The sequence below is a fragment of the Gigantopelta aegis genome, chromosome 1 (assembly GCF_016097555.1).
Source record: "Gigantopelta aegis isolate Gae_Host chromosome 1, Gae_host_genome, whole genome shotgun sequence".
NCBI lineage: Eukaryota > Metazoa > Mollusca > Gastropoda > Neomphalida > Peltospiridae > Gigantopelta > Gigantopelta aegis.
The window spans coordinates 44,892,540-44,909,718 of NC_054699.1; the positions used below are offsets into that span (position 1 = coordinate 44,892,540).

The following is a 17,179-nucleotide window of genomic DNA, read 5'->3' on the forward strand; positions in this document are numbered from 1 at the left end:
TGCTACTGAACGTTTTTTTTTTTTTTTCCTAGTTCATTTAAATATTGTTATTTATTTTAATTATTATTATTAAAAAAAATTTCAACAAAACTGGCCCCTTGTCTGGGAATAAGCCCACCCCATGCCAAGCTCACAATGAGTTGTCTTGGCCCCCTGGGCTTATTTCCGGTCAAATACAGTACATTTACAATGCTTAAACACCTGTTTATGTCTTACACGCGTGTAACTACATACATTTACAATGCTTAAACATCTGTTTATGTCTTACACGCGTGTAACTACATACATTTACAATGCTTAAACATCTGTTTATGTCTTACACAGGTGTAACTACACACATTTACAATGCTTAAACACCTGTTTATGTCTTACACAGGTGTAACTACACACATTTACAATGCTTAAACACCTGTTTATGTCTTACACAGGTGTAACTACATACATTTACAATGCTTAAACACCTGTTTATGTCTTACACGCGTGTAACTACATACATTTACAATGCTTAAACAGCTGTTTATGTCTTGCACGCGTGTAACTACACACATTTACAATGCTTAAACAGCTGTTTATGTCTTACACGCGTGTAACTACACACATTTACAATGCTTAAACAGCTGTTTATGTCTTACACGCGTGTAACTACACACATTTACAATGCTTAAAAACCTGTTTATGTCTTACACAGGTGTAACTACACACATTTACAATGCTTAAACATCTGTTTATGTCTTACACAGGTGTAACTACACACATTTACAATGCTTAAAAACCTGTTTATGTCTTACACAGGTGTAACTACACACATTTACAATGCTTAAACATTTGTTTATGTCTTACACAGGTGTAACTACACACATTTACAATGCTTAAACACCTGTTTATGTCTTACACAGGTGTAACTACATACATTTACAATGCTTAAAAACCTGTTTATGTCTTACACAGGTGTAACTACATACATTTACAATGCTTAAACATCTGTTTGTGCAAATTGTGATGACGTCATATTATCAATGGAGGTGACTTTGGTACTGTAATTTACTAAATATCAAATGAAAATGTTGTTTTAGAAGTGTTATTGGATAAATAGAATTCGATACTCGTGTTTTTTAATATGTAAAATATCAACCGAGTCTAGTTAATTAATGTAGACTCGGTTGAATCCTCTATTACATCATCAGGGAACATCATATCTGATGACGTCATTTTGTGTGAGAAAGTTGTCTTGTTGAGTGTTATTGTTTATGGACCAAAAACAATTCAAAATAAATATGAAATTTTTAAGGTTATTGTTAGTAAGTATGTTTTAAATTTAATTTTAACGATTGTCTGTTATTTCTTTTACGTTCATCTAGGTATGAATTAAAAACAAAATCATCGGAGAACAACTTGGCCGATTCACACAGTTGGTGGATGATTTATTTTGTTCATACCCCAATGAATGTAAAAGAAATAAGACAATCCTCAGTTGATTTGTGCAAACCGGTGTAAGATCACAAACGTTATTGCATTCCCAACACCAAATTGGTTTCTGGCTATTTTAAAGTATGCTGTTAGTTATAATTGTGCTGTTAATTGTATTCATGTGAAAACTAAGTTGAATCTACCTTTTCTCAGTGCAAACGAGAGAATACACTAGAAAAGACTGCTTAACAAATTCTTAATTAAGAAAGTTTGAGTAATTTTGTATAAAATTATTGAAAAAGTTAGTAATATATTCAAAATGTTTTAAGTTAAATGCCTTTTATTTTTGAAAATGTTGCAATGTGTGCGTCTTAAAAAGTTTGAAATATTCATTGTTGTACTTTTTAAAATGTATTAAAATTTGTTATACATGTGTATCCTGAATTAATAATATGCTGCTTTTGACAAAATGACTTTCAAAACAAGCCACGTAAAAATGTAAATAATAATTAGTTTTTAAATACATATATTTCCTAATATTCAAAATTTTCTGGGTTTTATGTTTTTAGATTAATATTATCTTTTTTCAGAAAACTATCAGTCACATGCATTCCCATGACTAATTCTCTGTGTTAATTTACACATGTATATAGTGTTTTTGTCCTGAATCGTTTTAAAGAAGTTAAATGACAAAACATTGATAAAAAATACATGTTTCAGGAAAACATCAAATCCATGTGTACTGGGCAGACATTCCGATCAGTAATTCTCCATTCCTTGGCTACGCTATCTCCAAGATGATCCTGACAGGCTGGGGACTCAAGGAGGCCATTGTGCGAGAGGAGGCAGAGTTTATTATTGATGCATCACAGGTGAGGACTATATGATTGTTAAAGAGGCGGAGGAGTTTATTACTGATGCATCACAGGTGAGGACTATATATGATTGTTAAAGAGGCGGAGTTTATTATTGATGCATCACAGGTGAGGACTATATGATTGTTAAACAGGCAGAGTTTATTATTGATGCATCACAGGTGAGGACTATATATGATTGTTAAAGAGGCGGAGTTTATTATTGATGCATCACAGGTGAAGACTATATGATTGTTAAAGAGGCGGAGTTTATTATTGATGCATCACGGGTGAGGACTATATGATTGTTAGAGAGGCGGAGTTTATTATTGATGCATCACAGGTAAGGACTATATGATTATTAAAGAGGCGGAGTTTATTATTGATGCATCACAGGTGAGGACTATATGATTGTTAAAGAGGCGGAGTTTATTATTGATACATCACAGGTGAGGACTATATGATTGTTAAAGAGGTGGAGTTTATTATTGATGCATCACAGGTGAGGACTATATATGATTGTTAAAGAGGAGGAGGAGTTTATTATTGATGCATCACAGGTCAGGACTATATGATTGTTAAAGAGGTGGAGTTTATTATTGATGCATCACAGGTGAGGACTATATGATTGTTAAAGAGGCGGAGTTTATTATTGATGCATCACAGGTCAGGACTATATGATTGTTAAAGAGGCAGAGTTTATTAGTGATGCATCACAGGTGAGGACTATGATTGTTAAAGAGGCGGAGTTTATTATTGATGCATCACAGGTGAGGACTATATGATTGTTAAAGAGGCGGAGTTTATTATTGATGCATCACAGGTGAGGACTATATTATTGTTAAAGAGCTGGAGGAGTTTATTATTGATGCATCACAGGTGAGGACTATATGATGTTAAAAAGGCGGAGTTTATTATTGATGCATCACAGGTGAGGACTATATGATTGTTAAAGAGGCGGAGTTCATTATTGATGCATCACAGGTGAGGACTATATTATTGTTAAAGAGGCGGAGTTTATTATTGATGCATCACAGGTGAGGACTATATTATTGTTAAAGAGGCGGAGTTTATTATTGTTTGATTGCTAAAGAGGCGGAGTTTATTACTGATGCATCACAGGTGAGCAGACCTGTCAACCCTCCCGGATTCCGCGGGAGTCTCCCGGTATTTAATCAAATCTCCTTTCACCTGTGCGGGAGACAGTTTCTCCTGTTAAATGACATTTTTGTAAGCAGCAAAAAAAATCGATCCTCTTTTGTCAAAATAACAGAAGGGAAGCAACTCTGCCTTTTTTTCTCATTCGGAAAATGTCGACTACTTTCGGTTTCCGAGAATGTAACAGGCCGAATTGTCGCGACTGTTTAACCTTTGCCGAAGTGAGAATTGTGGGATAGCCTATTTATATTGTTAAAAAAGCACATGGAGTTTATAAAATGACGTGTTATTATAATGTTTGTTGTCATCGTAATGGCTACGAAGCGTGTTGCCGCTAATTCAACAGGCTGTGTATTGACATTCAGTGTTGCCATATAAAAAAAAAAAAATATCCAATTTAGTTCTAATAACACCTCTGAATTGTAAAATGTCTTCCCACTGGATTACATAATGCAACTATGACGAATCTGAACTGCCAGACTCCCGAGTTGACAGCGATACACACGATGCATGTTAAAATCACATGTCACAGCAAGACAATGAAAAGACTAATTAGCTGTATAAACATACTTGTGTCAGTTAACTTTGTATATTTGTGCGATAAACTGTTGGTTATAAGGGTACACTTCAAGAAATTATTTTTGTACAATTAAAAAATGTTGTGTTTGACATTGACATAAAGTTACTCATGGAAATGGGTATAATTCCGGTATATTTCACACGATGTCCGTAATTATAGTAAAAACTGAATATTAATTTATATAAATTTGTCTTTGGTACTTAGGTACACAGGTACACTAACCACAAATGATAATGTAACGCAACCTGTAAGGCTGCAAGTGTAATACCGTAAATGTACTAATTAAATTTTTTATTTCTTGTTCATGTTCTTAACATTTTTGGATAAAATATTTTGGTTTTTTTAAATATGTATTAAATCATAATAATATTTAAACTTAAAATTTTTTTTTTTTAAATGCCAAGACAAAATCTCCTGCTTTTTCAACACACACCTCCTGTTTTCTCTTGACTAAAGGTTGACAGGTCTGCAGGTGAGGACTATATTATTGTTAAAGAGGCGGAGTTTATTATTGATGCATCACAGGTGAGGACTATATGATTGTTAAGGAGCGGAGTTTATTATTGATGCATCACAGGTGAGGACTATATGATTGTTAAAGAGGCGGAGTTTATTATTGATGCATCACAGGTGAGGACTATATATGATTGTTAAAGAGGTGGAGTTTATTATTGATCCATCACAGGTGAGGACTATATGATTGTTAAGGAGCGGAGTTTATTATTGATGCATCACAGGTGAGGACTATATGATTGTTAAAGAGGCGGAGTTCATTATTGATGCATCACAGGTGAGGACTATATGATTGTTAAAGAGGCGGAGTTCATTATTGATGCATCTCAGGTGAGGACTATATGATTGTTAAAGAGGCGGAGTTCATTATTGATGCATCACAGGTGAGGACTATATGATTGCTAAAGAGCCGGAGTTCATTATTGATGCATCACAGGTGAGGACTATATGATTGCTAAAGAGCCGGAGTTCATTATTGATGCGTCACAGGTGAGGACTATATGATTGCTAAAGAGCCGGAGTTCATTATTGATGCGTCACAGGTGAGGACTATATGATTGCTAAAGAGGCGGAGTTCATTATTGATGCGTCACAGGTGAGGACTATATGATTGCTAAAGAGGCGGAGTTCATTATTGATGCGTCACAGGTGAGGACTATATGATTGCTAAAGAGGCGGAGTTCATTATTGATGCGTCACAGGTGAGGACTATATGATTGCTAAAGAGGCGGAGTTCATTATTGATGCGTCACAGGTGAGGACTATATGATTGCTAAAGAGGCGGAGTTCATTATTGATGCGTCACAGGTGAGGACTATATGATTGCTAAAGAGGCGGAGTTCATTATTGATGCGTCACAGGTGAGGACTATATGATTGTTAAAGAGGCGGAGTTCATTATTGATGCGTCACAGGTGAGGACTATATGATTGTTAAAGAGGCGGAGTTCATTATTGATGCATCACAGGTGAGGACTATATGATTGTTAAAGAGGCGCATCATAGGTGAGGACTATATGATTGTTAAAGAGGCGGAGTTGATTATTGATGCATCACAGGTGAGGACTATATGATTGCTAAAGAGCCGGAGTTCATTATTGATGCATCACAGGTGAGGACTATGATTGTTAAAGAGGCAGAGTTCATTATTGATGCATCACAGGTGAGGACTATATGATTGTTAAAGAGGCAGAGTTCATTATTGATGCATCACAGGTGAGGACTATATGATTGTTAAAGAGGCGGAGTTTATTATTAATGCATCATAACTAGGTGAAATCTATGTCATTGTTAAAGAGGCGGAGCTTAGTGACATATTATAGGTAAGGACTATATCATTGTTAAAGGCAGAGTTTATTATTAATGTTTTAATAATTATAATTAATAATTTAATTGGATTACATTGGTAAGTATATTTCTTGAGTTAGCATTAAGAGTCGAAACATTCAGTATTTAAACATATGTACATGTACTGTTAATTAATTGAAATAGTTAGCTGGATCTTGTGTCAATTATTTAAAATAGTTAGTGGGATCTTGTGTCAATTATTTAAAATAGTTAGGTGGATCTTGAAGTCATTAACATAAATGTTTCATTGCAGGCTGGTTCTGGAGATCCAGAAGTCCAGCTAACAGGGGTCAAGGCTGAGGTCAGTGTGTTCGTGACCCCGCTAGGTGGTGGGAAATACCGCTGTACCTACATACCGACGATTCCTGGAGCCTACTTGTTACACATCTCGTGGAACACCCATAAGTTGCGCGACTCCCCCTTCAAAGTGAATGTGATTGATCCATTTTACCCCAACACGGTCATTGTTGAAGGTGAAGGACTGAAGGGTGGGTTGCTGGGTCATGACCTTGACATCAGGATTGACACCCGTAAAGCAGGACCAGGTAAAATAATGTTATCTGTTCGGTAAAAAGGTTGCTTTTGATGCATATGGAAAGTCTTATTATAAGTTTAGCATTTTTTCAAGGTAAAAGGGAAAATATTTTCTGTTATCACCAATTGTAAGGAGATGGATTTTCTTCACTAATACATAATAATATTATTTGTAATTGTGGGGGAGCTTTTTGGAATGTAGATGAGTATGACTATAAGCAATAACCAAGCAGGATAAGGTTGTGAATTCTAAAGGCTTTAATCAGAGGAATACAGGTAACGACATTGTGAATTAAAATACTGGGGTTTCCATTGAGGATAACACATCTCCACGTTCTATGAAAACAGATTATGAATTCAGGATAATATAATATATACAACTGAATCCCGTTGGCTCAAACTCCTTTGTTACTAGAGAAAGTGTTGGATCTATCGTATAGTTCGACCTAACCATTCGGTCAACAACGTGTAAGTGTAACTCAGGACAATATATATTATACTGACCCAGCAAATAACCTAAGGCCATAAAAACAAGCATAATTCTCAGACAGATATAATGCCCACAAAACCAGTTTACCAAACTTAAAAAGACTATTATGGTGTAGTCATGGTTTTTAACTTAAAACCAGGGCTTCTCGAATTGTTATCAGAATCTACTAACCATGGGAATCAGTGATTTTAAAATCTGATTAGCCATGATTAAAAATTCACTAACCCTACTTTAAGTAAATACAATTTTACTTAGATTGGGAGAGGGTAACAGCAGGATATTCATATTTACAAAATAGTCTTAAATGCAGCATTTGACAACTCTTTTTTTTTTTTTTCACTAGCCGTCTGACATGGCGATAGTAGTTATTTACTAATCCGATATTGAATATCACTAGCCATGGGAGTGGGGCTACCATAATCTAGAAACCCTGATAAAAGTGAGTATAGTTGTGGCATTATTATGGTGTAGTGATGGTTTTTAAGGTAAAAGTGAGTATACTACTTGTATTGTACAGGTGAGCTGACTGTGTACTGCAGGGGTCCGAACAAAGCAGTTTACTGCGAGCTGGAGGACAACCATGACGGCACATACCGGCTGTGTGTGAAGGCGCAGGAGACCGGGCGCCACATCCTGCAGGTCAAGTACGGCGGGGAGCACGTGCACGGTGAGAACACACAACAACAAACAGCTGGTTATCACACACACATTCAATCTTCTTTTTCTTGTGAGAACACAAAGCAACAAACAGCTGGTTATCACACACACATTTAATCTTCTTCTTTTTCTTGTGAGAACACAACAACAAACAGCTGGTTATCACACACACATTTAATCTTCGTTTTCTTGTGAGAACACACAGCAACAAACAGCTCGTTATCACACACACATTTAATCTCCTTTTTCTTGTGAGAACATGCAACAACAAACAGCTCGTTATCACACACACATTTAATAATCTTCTTTTTCTTGTGAGAACACACAACAAACAGCTAGTTATCACACACACACACATTTAATCTTCTTTTTCTTGTGACAACACACTGCAACAAACAGCTGGTTATCACACAAATACATTTAATCTTTTTCTTGTGAGAACACAACAAACAGCTGGTTATCACACACACATTTAATCTTTTTCTTGTGAGAACACACAACAAACAGCTCGTTATCACACACATATTTAATCTTCTTGTGAGAACTCACAACAACAAACAGCTGGTTATCACACACATTTAATCATCTTCTTTTTCTTGTGAGAAGACACAACAACAAACAGCTTGGTTATCACAAACACATTTAATCTCTGTTTTCATGTGAGAACACACAGCAACAAACAGCTCATTATCACACACACATTTAATCTTGTCTGTTTTCTTGTGAGAACACACAGCAACAAACACCTCGTTATCACACACACATTTAATCTTCTCTGTTTTTTGTGTGAGAACACGGCAACAAACAGCTCGTTATCACACACACATTTAATCTTCTCTGTTTTCTTGTGACAACACATAGCAATAAACAGTTGTCTACTAAATACTGTTACTCTAGAATGTGTCCATTGTCTGCTAAATACTGTTACTCTAGAATGTGTCCATTGTCTACTAAATACTGTTACTCAAGAATGTGTCCATTGTCTACTAAATACAGTTACTCTAGAATGTGTCCATAGTCTACTTAATACTGTTACTCTAGAATGTGTCCATTGTCTACTAAATACTGTTACTCTAGAATGTGTCCATTGTCTACTAAATACTGTTACTCTAGAATGTGTCCATTGTCTGCTAAATACTGTTACTCTAGAATGTGTCCATTGTCTACTAAATACTGTTACTCAAGAATGTGTCCATTGTCTGCTAAATACAGTTACTCTAGAATGTGTCCATTGTCTACTAAATACTGTTACTCAAGAATGTGTCCATTGTCTGCTAAATACTGTTACTCTAGAATGTGTCCATTGTCTACTTAATACTGTTACTCTAGAATGTGTCCATTGTCTGCTAAATACTGTTACTCTAGAATGTGTCCAGTGTCTACTTAATACTGTTACTCTAGAATGTGTCCATGGTCTACTAAATAAGGTTACTCTAGAATGTTCCAGTGTTTCTTGCCCTCCATTGTCTACTAAATACTGTTACTCAAGAATGTTCCAGTGTTCTTGCCCTCCATTGTCTGCTAAATACTGTTACTCTAGAATGTTCCAGTGTTCTTGCCCTCCATTGCCTGCTAAATACTGTTACTCAAGAATGTTCCAGTGTTCTTGCCCTCCATTGTCTGCTAAATACTGTTACTCTAGAATGTTCCAGTGTTCTTGCCCTCCATTGTCTGCTAAATAATGTTACTCTAGAATGTTCCAGTGTTCTTGCCCTCCATTGTCTACTAAATACTGTTACTCTAGAATGTGTCCATTGTCTACTTAATACTGTTACTCTAGAATGTGTCCATTGTCTGCTAAATACTGTTACTCTAGAATGTGTCCAGTGTCTATTTAATACTGTTACTCTAGAATGTGTCCATGGTCTACTAAATAAGGTTACTCTAGAATGTTCCAGTGTTTCTTGCCCTCCATTGTCTACTAAATACTGTTACTCAAGAATGTTCCAGTGTTCTTGCCCTCCATTGTCTGCTAAATACTGTTACTCTAGAATGTTCCAGTGTTCTTGCCCTCCATTGCCTGCTAAATACTGTTACTCAAGAATGTTCCAGTGTTCTTGCCCTCCATTGTCTGCTAAATACTGTTACTCTAGAATGTTCCAGTGTTCTTGCCCTCCATTGTCTGCTAAATAATGTTACTCTAGAATGTTCCAGTGTTCTTGCCCTCCATTGTCTGCTAAATACTGTTACTCAAGAATGTTCCAGTGTTCTTGCCCTCCATTGTCTGCTAAATACTGTTACTCAAGAATGTTCCAGTGTTCTTGCCCTCCATTGTCTGCTAAATACTGTTACTCTAGAATGTTCCAGTGTTCTTGCCCTCCATTGTCTGCTAAATACTGTTACTCAAGAATGTTCCAGTGTTCTTGCCCTCCATTGTCTGCTAAATACTGTTACTCTAGAATGTTCCAGTGTTCTTGCCCTCCATTGTCTACTAAATACTGTTATTCTAAAATAATCTGTTTCTCTCGGGCAGGAAGTCCGTTTGAGTTCCAAGTGTCGGCCCAGCCAGGTGCCAGCAAGGTGCAGGTCAGTGGGTCTGGCATAGAGGACGGTATCCTAGCAACGTTCAATAGTCGCTTCATTGTGGAAACCCAAGGAGCTGGAGCCGGGCAGTTGATGGTTCGAATCTGGGGACCAAAACGTTTGTCATTGTGCAATTCTTCTGTTCTTTAAAGTCATGATCCTAGATACTATGTTAAGTCGCATCACATCACTGTCTTAATTTTCTAGAAATAATAGGACAACCAAACACATACCTGATGTCCAGAAATTAATATTCCAAAGCCTACCGCACCCAGGAGAAAAACGTTACTTGAGACTTTTTGCTCAGCACATAGCTCTCGTGTGGGTGATTTTGATGTGTTTTTCGCCTCGTCTGGAACATATCTATCATGTTTGATATTTTTGGCCACACATGCCAAATATTTCACATTGTACAGGCTTTGTTAACTACATGTATATATCATCTGAGCTGAATTTACCAAGTGACCAACGGAAACATGAAAATTATGTCAGAGTGACGACATTGTGACAGTCGTAATGAAACTGGCTTAACACTTACATGTAGTCCTTCCCACAGGGAATGCCTTTTTTAATACTATGGAATTTACTACCAATTATTTATTTCTGAGCCTATTGTTTTCTGAATTGTACACAAAAGTAGTGGGGGTGTTTTTTGTTATTTCCAAAATACTTTTCTTCTTACATCAAATCAAACTGAAATGATTTTACAAAAATATTTTTGTAGGATGGGACACACTGTAACTCATTATGTGTGGTGAAATTGCCGTGACCTAACAGCTGAGCAAAAAGGTCTCCAGTAACATTTTACTCAACTAGGGGGCGGGATTAGCTTGTCGGTTGACCTAACAGCTGAGCAAAAAGGTCACAAGTAACATTTGACTCAACTAGGGGGCGGGATTAGCTTGTCGGTTGACCTAACTGCTGAGCAAAAAGGTCTCAAGTAACATTTGACTCAACTAGGGGGTGGGATTAGCTTGTCGGTTGACCTGACAGCTGAGCAAAAAGGTCTCAAGTAACATTTGACTCAACTAGGGGACGGGATTAGCTTGTCGGTTGACCTGACAGCTGAGCAAAAAGGTCTCAAGTAACATTTTACTCAGCTAGGGGGCGGGATTAGCTTGTCGGTTGACCTGAAAGCTGAGCAAAAAGGTCACAAGTAACATTTGACTCAACTAGGGGGTGGGATTAGCTTGTCGGTTGACCTAACTGCTGAGCAAAAAGGTCTCAAGTAACATTTGACTCAACTAGGGGGTGGGATTAGCTTGTCGGTTGACCTGACAGCTGAGCAAAAAGGTCTCAAGTAACATTTGACTCAACTAGGGGACGGGATTAGCTTGTCGGTTGACCTGACAGCTGAGCAAAAAGGTCTCAAGTAACATTTTACTCAGCTAGGGGGCGGGATTAGCTTGTCGGTTGACCTGAAAGCTGAGCAAAAAGGTCTCCAGTAACATTTTACTCAGCTAGGGGGCGGGATTAGCTTGTCGGTTGACCTGACAGCTGAGCAAAAAGGTCTCAAGTAACATTTTACTCAGCTAGGGGGCGGGATTAGCTTGTCGGTTGACCTGACAGCTGAGCAAAAAGGTCTCAAGTAACATTTGACTCAGCTAGGGGGCGGGATTAGCTTGTCGGTTGACCTAACAGCTGAGCAAAAACGTCACAAGTAACATTTTACTCAGCTAGGGGGTGGGATTAGCTTGTCGGTTGACCTAACAGCTGAGCAAAAACGTCACAAGTAACATTTTACTCAGCTAGGGGGCGGGATTAGCTTGTCGGTTGACCTAACAGCTGAACAAAAAGGTCTCAAGTAACATTTGACTCGACTAGGGGGCAGGATTAGCTTGTCGGTTGACCTAACAGCTGAACAAAAAGGTCTCAAGTAACATTTGACTCAACTAGGGGGCAGGATTAGCTTGTCGGTTGACCTAACAGCTGAGCAAAAATGTCTCAAGTAACATTTGACTCGACTAGGGGGCGGGATTAGCTTGTCGGTTGACCTAACAGCTGAACAAAAAGGTCTCAAGTAACATTTGACTCCACTAGGGGGCAGGATTAGCTTGTCGGTTGACCTAACAGCTGAGCAAAAAGGTCTCAAGTAACATTTTACTCAGCTAGGGGGCAGGATTAGCTTGTCGGTTGACCTAACAGCTGAGCAAAAAGGTCTCAAGTAACATTTTACTCAGCTAGGGGGTGGGATTAGCTTGTCGGTTGACCTAATAGCTGAGCAAAAAGGTCTCACATTTTACTCAGCTAGGGGGTGGGATTAGCTTGTCGGTTGACCTAACAGCTGAGCAAAAAGGCCTCAAGTAACATTTTACTCAGCTAGGGGGCGGGATTAGCTTGTCAGTTGACCTAACAGCTGAGCAAAAAGGTCTCAAGTAACATTTTACTCAACTAGGAGGCGGGATTAGCTTGTCGGTTGACCTAACAGCTGAGCAAAAAGGTCTCAAGTAACATTTTACTCAGCTAGGGGGCAGGATTAGCTTGTTGGTTGACCTCACAGCTGAGCAAAAAGGTCTCACATTTTATTCAGCTAGGGGGCGGGATTAGCTTGTCGGTTGACCTCACAGCTGAGCAAAAAGGTCTCACATTTTACTCAGCTAGGGGGCGGGATTAGCTTGTCGGTTGACCTGACAGTTGAGCAAAAAGGTCTCAAGTAACATTTTACTCAACTAGGGGGCGGGATTAGCTTGTCGGTTGGGGGCGGGATTAGCTTGTCGGTTGACCTGACAGCTGAGCAAAAAGGTCTCAAGTAACATTTTACTCAGCTAGGGGGCGGGATTAGCTTGTCGGTTGACCTGACAGTTGAGCAAAAAGGTCACAAGTAACATTTTACTCAGCTAGGGGGCGGGATTAGCTTGTCGGTTGACCTGACAGCTGAGCAAAAAGGTCTCAAGTAACATTTTACTCAACTAGGGGGCGGGATTAGCTTGTCGGTTGACCTGACAGCTGAGCAAAAAGGTCTCAAGTAACATTTTACTCAGCTAGGGGGCGGGATTAGCTTGTCGGTTGACCTGACAGTTGAGCAAAAAGGTCACAAGTAACATTTTACTCAGCTAGGGGGCGGGATTAGCTTGTCGGTTGACCTGACAGTTGAGCAAAAAGGTCACAAGTAAGTAACATTTTACTCAGCTAGGGGGTGGGATTAGCTTGTCGGTTGACCTGACAGTTGAGCAAAAAGGTCTCAAGTAACATTTGACTCGACTAGGGAGTGGGATTAGCTTGTCGGTTGACCTAACAGCTGAGCAAAAAGGTCTCAAGTAACATTCGAATCGACTAGGGGGCGGGATTAGGATGTCGGTTGACCTAACAGCTGAGCAAAAAGGTCTCAAGTAACATTTGACTCGACTAGGGGGCGGGATTAGCTTGTCGGTTGACCTAACAGCTGAGCAAAAAGGTCTCAAGTAACATTTGACTCGACTAGGGGGCGGGATTAGCTTGTCGGTTGACCTAACAGCTGAGCAAAAAGGTCTCAGGTAACATTTTACTGCATTAAGAAAATGTAGCAGGTTTCCTCTGACTACGAATCCGAATTACCAAATGTTTGACATCCAATAGTACCATACTATATTTAAAAAATATATATATATATATTATATACCTGAAACCTCTGAAAAACCTCTGGTTTTAAGGGGTGTCCAGTTTAAAGAGGTTCTTTTCTGTACTGATATTTAAACTGATTGGGTTTTTTCTCATTCCAACCAGTGCACCACAAGTGATCAAAGGGTGATCTGTACTTTCCTGTCTGTGGGGAAGTGCATATAAAAGATCCTTTGCCTGCTAACTGAAAAATGTAGCAGGTTTCCTCGGATGACTACGAGTCAGAATTACCAAATGTTTGACATCCAATAGTTAATGATTAATTGGTGTCATTAAACCAAACTAATAATTTACTCACCAAATAGCTCTCATATGCAGTTGACTTCAGCAAAACCTCTTAAGTTTTTGACAGAAGTACATTTGTACCATACTATATTTAAAAAAAAATATATATATATATATATTATATACCTGAAACCTCTGAAAAACGTCTAGTTTTAAGGGGTGTCCAGTTTAAAGAGGTTCTTTTTTGTACTGATAATTAAAAAGAGATATTCGAGATATTTCACTGTACTTTGAATATATGGTTCACCTTAGTGTACTAAAGATTATTTACTGGTGTTAGTCCACAGTAGGGGTGTAACACATATATACAACATATAACTCTTAAAAATCCATTCAGTGGTGTTAGTCCATTAGGGTGTAACACATATATAACACATAACTGTTAACAATCCATTCAGTGGTATTAGTCCATTAGGGGTGTAACACATATATACAACATATAATTGTTAACAATCCATTCAGTGGTGTTAGTCCATTAGGGTGTAACACATATATAACACATAACTGTTAACAATCGATTCCCATTTTGCCTCCAGGAGCATTTCAGGTGGAGATGTCCCGTGACAGTCAGAAGGACTGCACATTCCTGTGTCGCTATGACCCCATTGAGTGCGGCCTCTACATCATCATCGTCAAGTGGTCAAAGGTCGACGTGCCCGGCTCTCCCTTCCACGTGAATATCGTCGACACGCAGGTCGAGCTGAAACAGTATCTGTCGCCGGTCCAGGTACCCCCGTGGAGAGAAGACATTGGTGATGTGGGGACTCACTCTTTCAGGGATTTTCCCACCGTCAAGTGTTAAGAGTTTAAAAATGCCATCGTGAAGTGTTTAAATACCTTTAGTGTTATTTTCATCAGGAACTATTTTCAGAATAACCGATGTTTGTACTGTTGTTTCCATCACAAACTGTTCTTGAAACTATTAGGGCCGATTTCATATGTCTAGGTTATAGGTGGGTTTTGGAAACATATGGTTTAAACCTAGGTTAAACCCTGGGTCATGTTTACTGTGCATTTCACATGTCTGGTTTTCAGTAATCCTAGTTTAACACTGGGTTACAATTGTATTGCTTGTTTAAACCTGCCCTTGAGGTGGTTTTTGCTTGGGTTTGCTCAATGTAACTTTTCTTCATGGATAATTTCGGCAGCAAAATTGTGTTTTACGTCAGTATTGCAGAGCCATGAAATGTGAACGTATTTTAGAGATCATTTGAACCCACTACAGAAGCTAATACAGGGTGGGGGTATACGGGGGGTTCGAACCCCATACCATGGGTGTATGGGGACTCTTTGATTTAGGGGGGCTGGAGGGGTTGATTTGCTCGAAATTTTACCCAGATAAAAACTGCCCGAATTTTTCCCACTGTTTTGCCCGAATTTGGGGGGGCAATTGCCCCCCCCCCCCCCCCCCCCGGGTCGTACGCCCATGCCCCATACCCCTTTAGACAAGATTCGTGTTTGCCTTCTTTTAGCACGACTGTACAATTAGATCCACCCCTTCATCATGTTTGAAGCGAACGAACAACAAAGCACCTGAGATATATAGAGGATAATAAATGAGATACCAGTTATTATAAAATTTATGTCCCGAGTCAAATAATTTTTAGTTGTCGCGAGCTTCAGTGAGTGACAAATGAAAAGTATTACCCCAGCTATGTTTTCTCTAAACGACTTTATTTTAAACGCACATGTAGGCTATAGAAACAATGTAAACCACTTTACACACTGTTCTGGGTATTGCTATAACTTTGCATTTTAATCATGTTCACAGATAATTTTCAAAAACAAACATTATCGTTATTCTGCTAAAAATATAAATAATGATTTGCGTTAAAATGACATTTTGTTATAAATTTAACATTAAAACAGTCGTGAACACACACTCATCAAACTCATTTTGTGTGTTTGTCAAATCGTGATGATGTTATATTTAGTACCGACAAAATCATTGGTTTGGAAGCGTCAAATCATCCAGTAATATTGTACGTCACACCACTGCAGAATATTTCTCATTGAGAAAATATGGAAAATATTTTCCCTGTTATGAGTGGTCACTGGGTAATAAATATAGTTATTTACTAAAATGAAAAATGAACATTTTCTTCATTGTATGAAGTGCACGAAACGGGGAGTACCAGCATCGGTATCAAAGCAATAAACATCTATCATAGACTGCAGTCTTATAATGACATACTTTTGTGTTTGTCTCGTCTTAATAAAGGGGTATCAAAGCAATAATCGTCTATCATAGACTGCAGTCTTATAATGACATACTTTTGTGTTTGTCTCGTCTTAATAAAGGGGTATCAAAGCAATAATCGTCTATCATAGACTGCAGTCTTATAATGACATACTTTCGTGTTTGTCTCGTCTTAATAAAGGGGTATCAAAGCAATACATGTCTATCATAGACTGCAGTCTTATAATGACATACTTTCGTGTTTGTCTCGTCTTAATAAAGGGGTATCCAAGCAATAATCGTCTATCATAGACTGCAGTCTTATAATGACATACTTTCGTGTTTGTCTCGTCTTAATAAAGGGGCATCATAGCAATACACGTCTGTCATAGACTGCAGTCTTATAATGACATACTTTCGTGTTTGTCTCATCTTAATAAAGGGGTATCATAGCAATAAACGTCTGTCATAGACTGCAGTCTTATAATGACATACTGTCGTGTTTGTCTCGTCTTAATAAAGGGGGAACAAGGCGGTACAGGCCCACAGTTTTGAAAACTTGACCAAACGTTGTCTCGGTGCCCTCAGGCGTCCCATTTTGTTTTTTATATTATGTTAGAATTAAAGGTAAATGCCAATAACAAAATGTTTATTCATATTTGCATTATTACCAACATATATGTAGGGTTCTGTAAGCATTTGACATGGATTATAACTAATATTGTGAGTAAAATGATGGAAATACATGTTAAAATGTTTTCAGGCCAACTCATTTTGCCCAAATATGTCCATCATTTTTGACAAAATGTGATGGTTTGCTCCACATTGGGGGGGGGTGGGGGGGGGGGGTGGGAGGAGGTAGCTAATCCCCCATCTCGAACGAAAATGCTAATAATATACCGGTAACGAGTTTTCAACTACAAAGTGATGAAGTGTAAGCTATTCCTCGCTTATGTCCCTTTCCAAATCTGCGGGTAACCCATGTAAAAAGCGTGGTTTTGTAAACACGGGTAAAACACACACATGTGAAATGCACCATGGGTGTATGTCTTGGTCA

The 17,179-nt window shown here is 38.3% G+C and overlaps 1 protein-coding gene across 1 annotated transcript in view; it reads left to right on the top strand.

The window, feature by feature from the left end:
- LOC121375684 (filamin-C-like) overlaps window positions 1-16,177 on the top strand; it is a 53,706-nt gene extending 37,529 nt beyond the window's left edge. Inside the window, exons 8-12 of the mRNA XM_041503266.1 lie at window positions 2,128-2,279; window positions 6,111-6,402; window positions 7,399-7,548; window positions 10,012-10,179; window positions 14,480-16,177. Of these exons, the coding sequence (XP_041359200.1) occupies window positions 2,128-2,279; window positions 6,111-6,402; window positions 7,399-7,548; window positions 10,012-10,179; window positions 14,480-14,745 (1,028 nt within the window). The 3' untranslated portion in view covers window positions 14,746-16,177. The remainder of the gene's footprint in view (window positions 1-2,127; window positions 2,280-6,110; window positions 6,403-7,398; window positions 7,549-10,011; window positions 10,180-14,479) is intronic.
- Window positions 16,178-17,179: the final 1,002 nt, after the last annotated feature.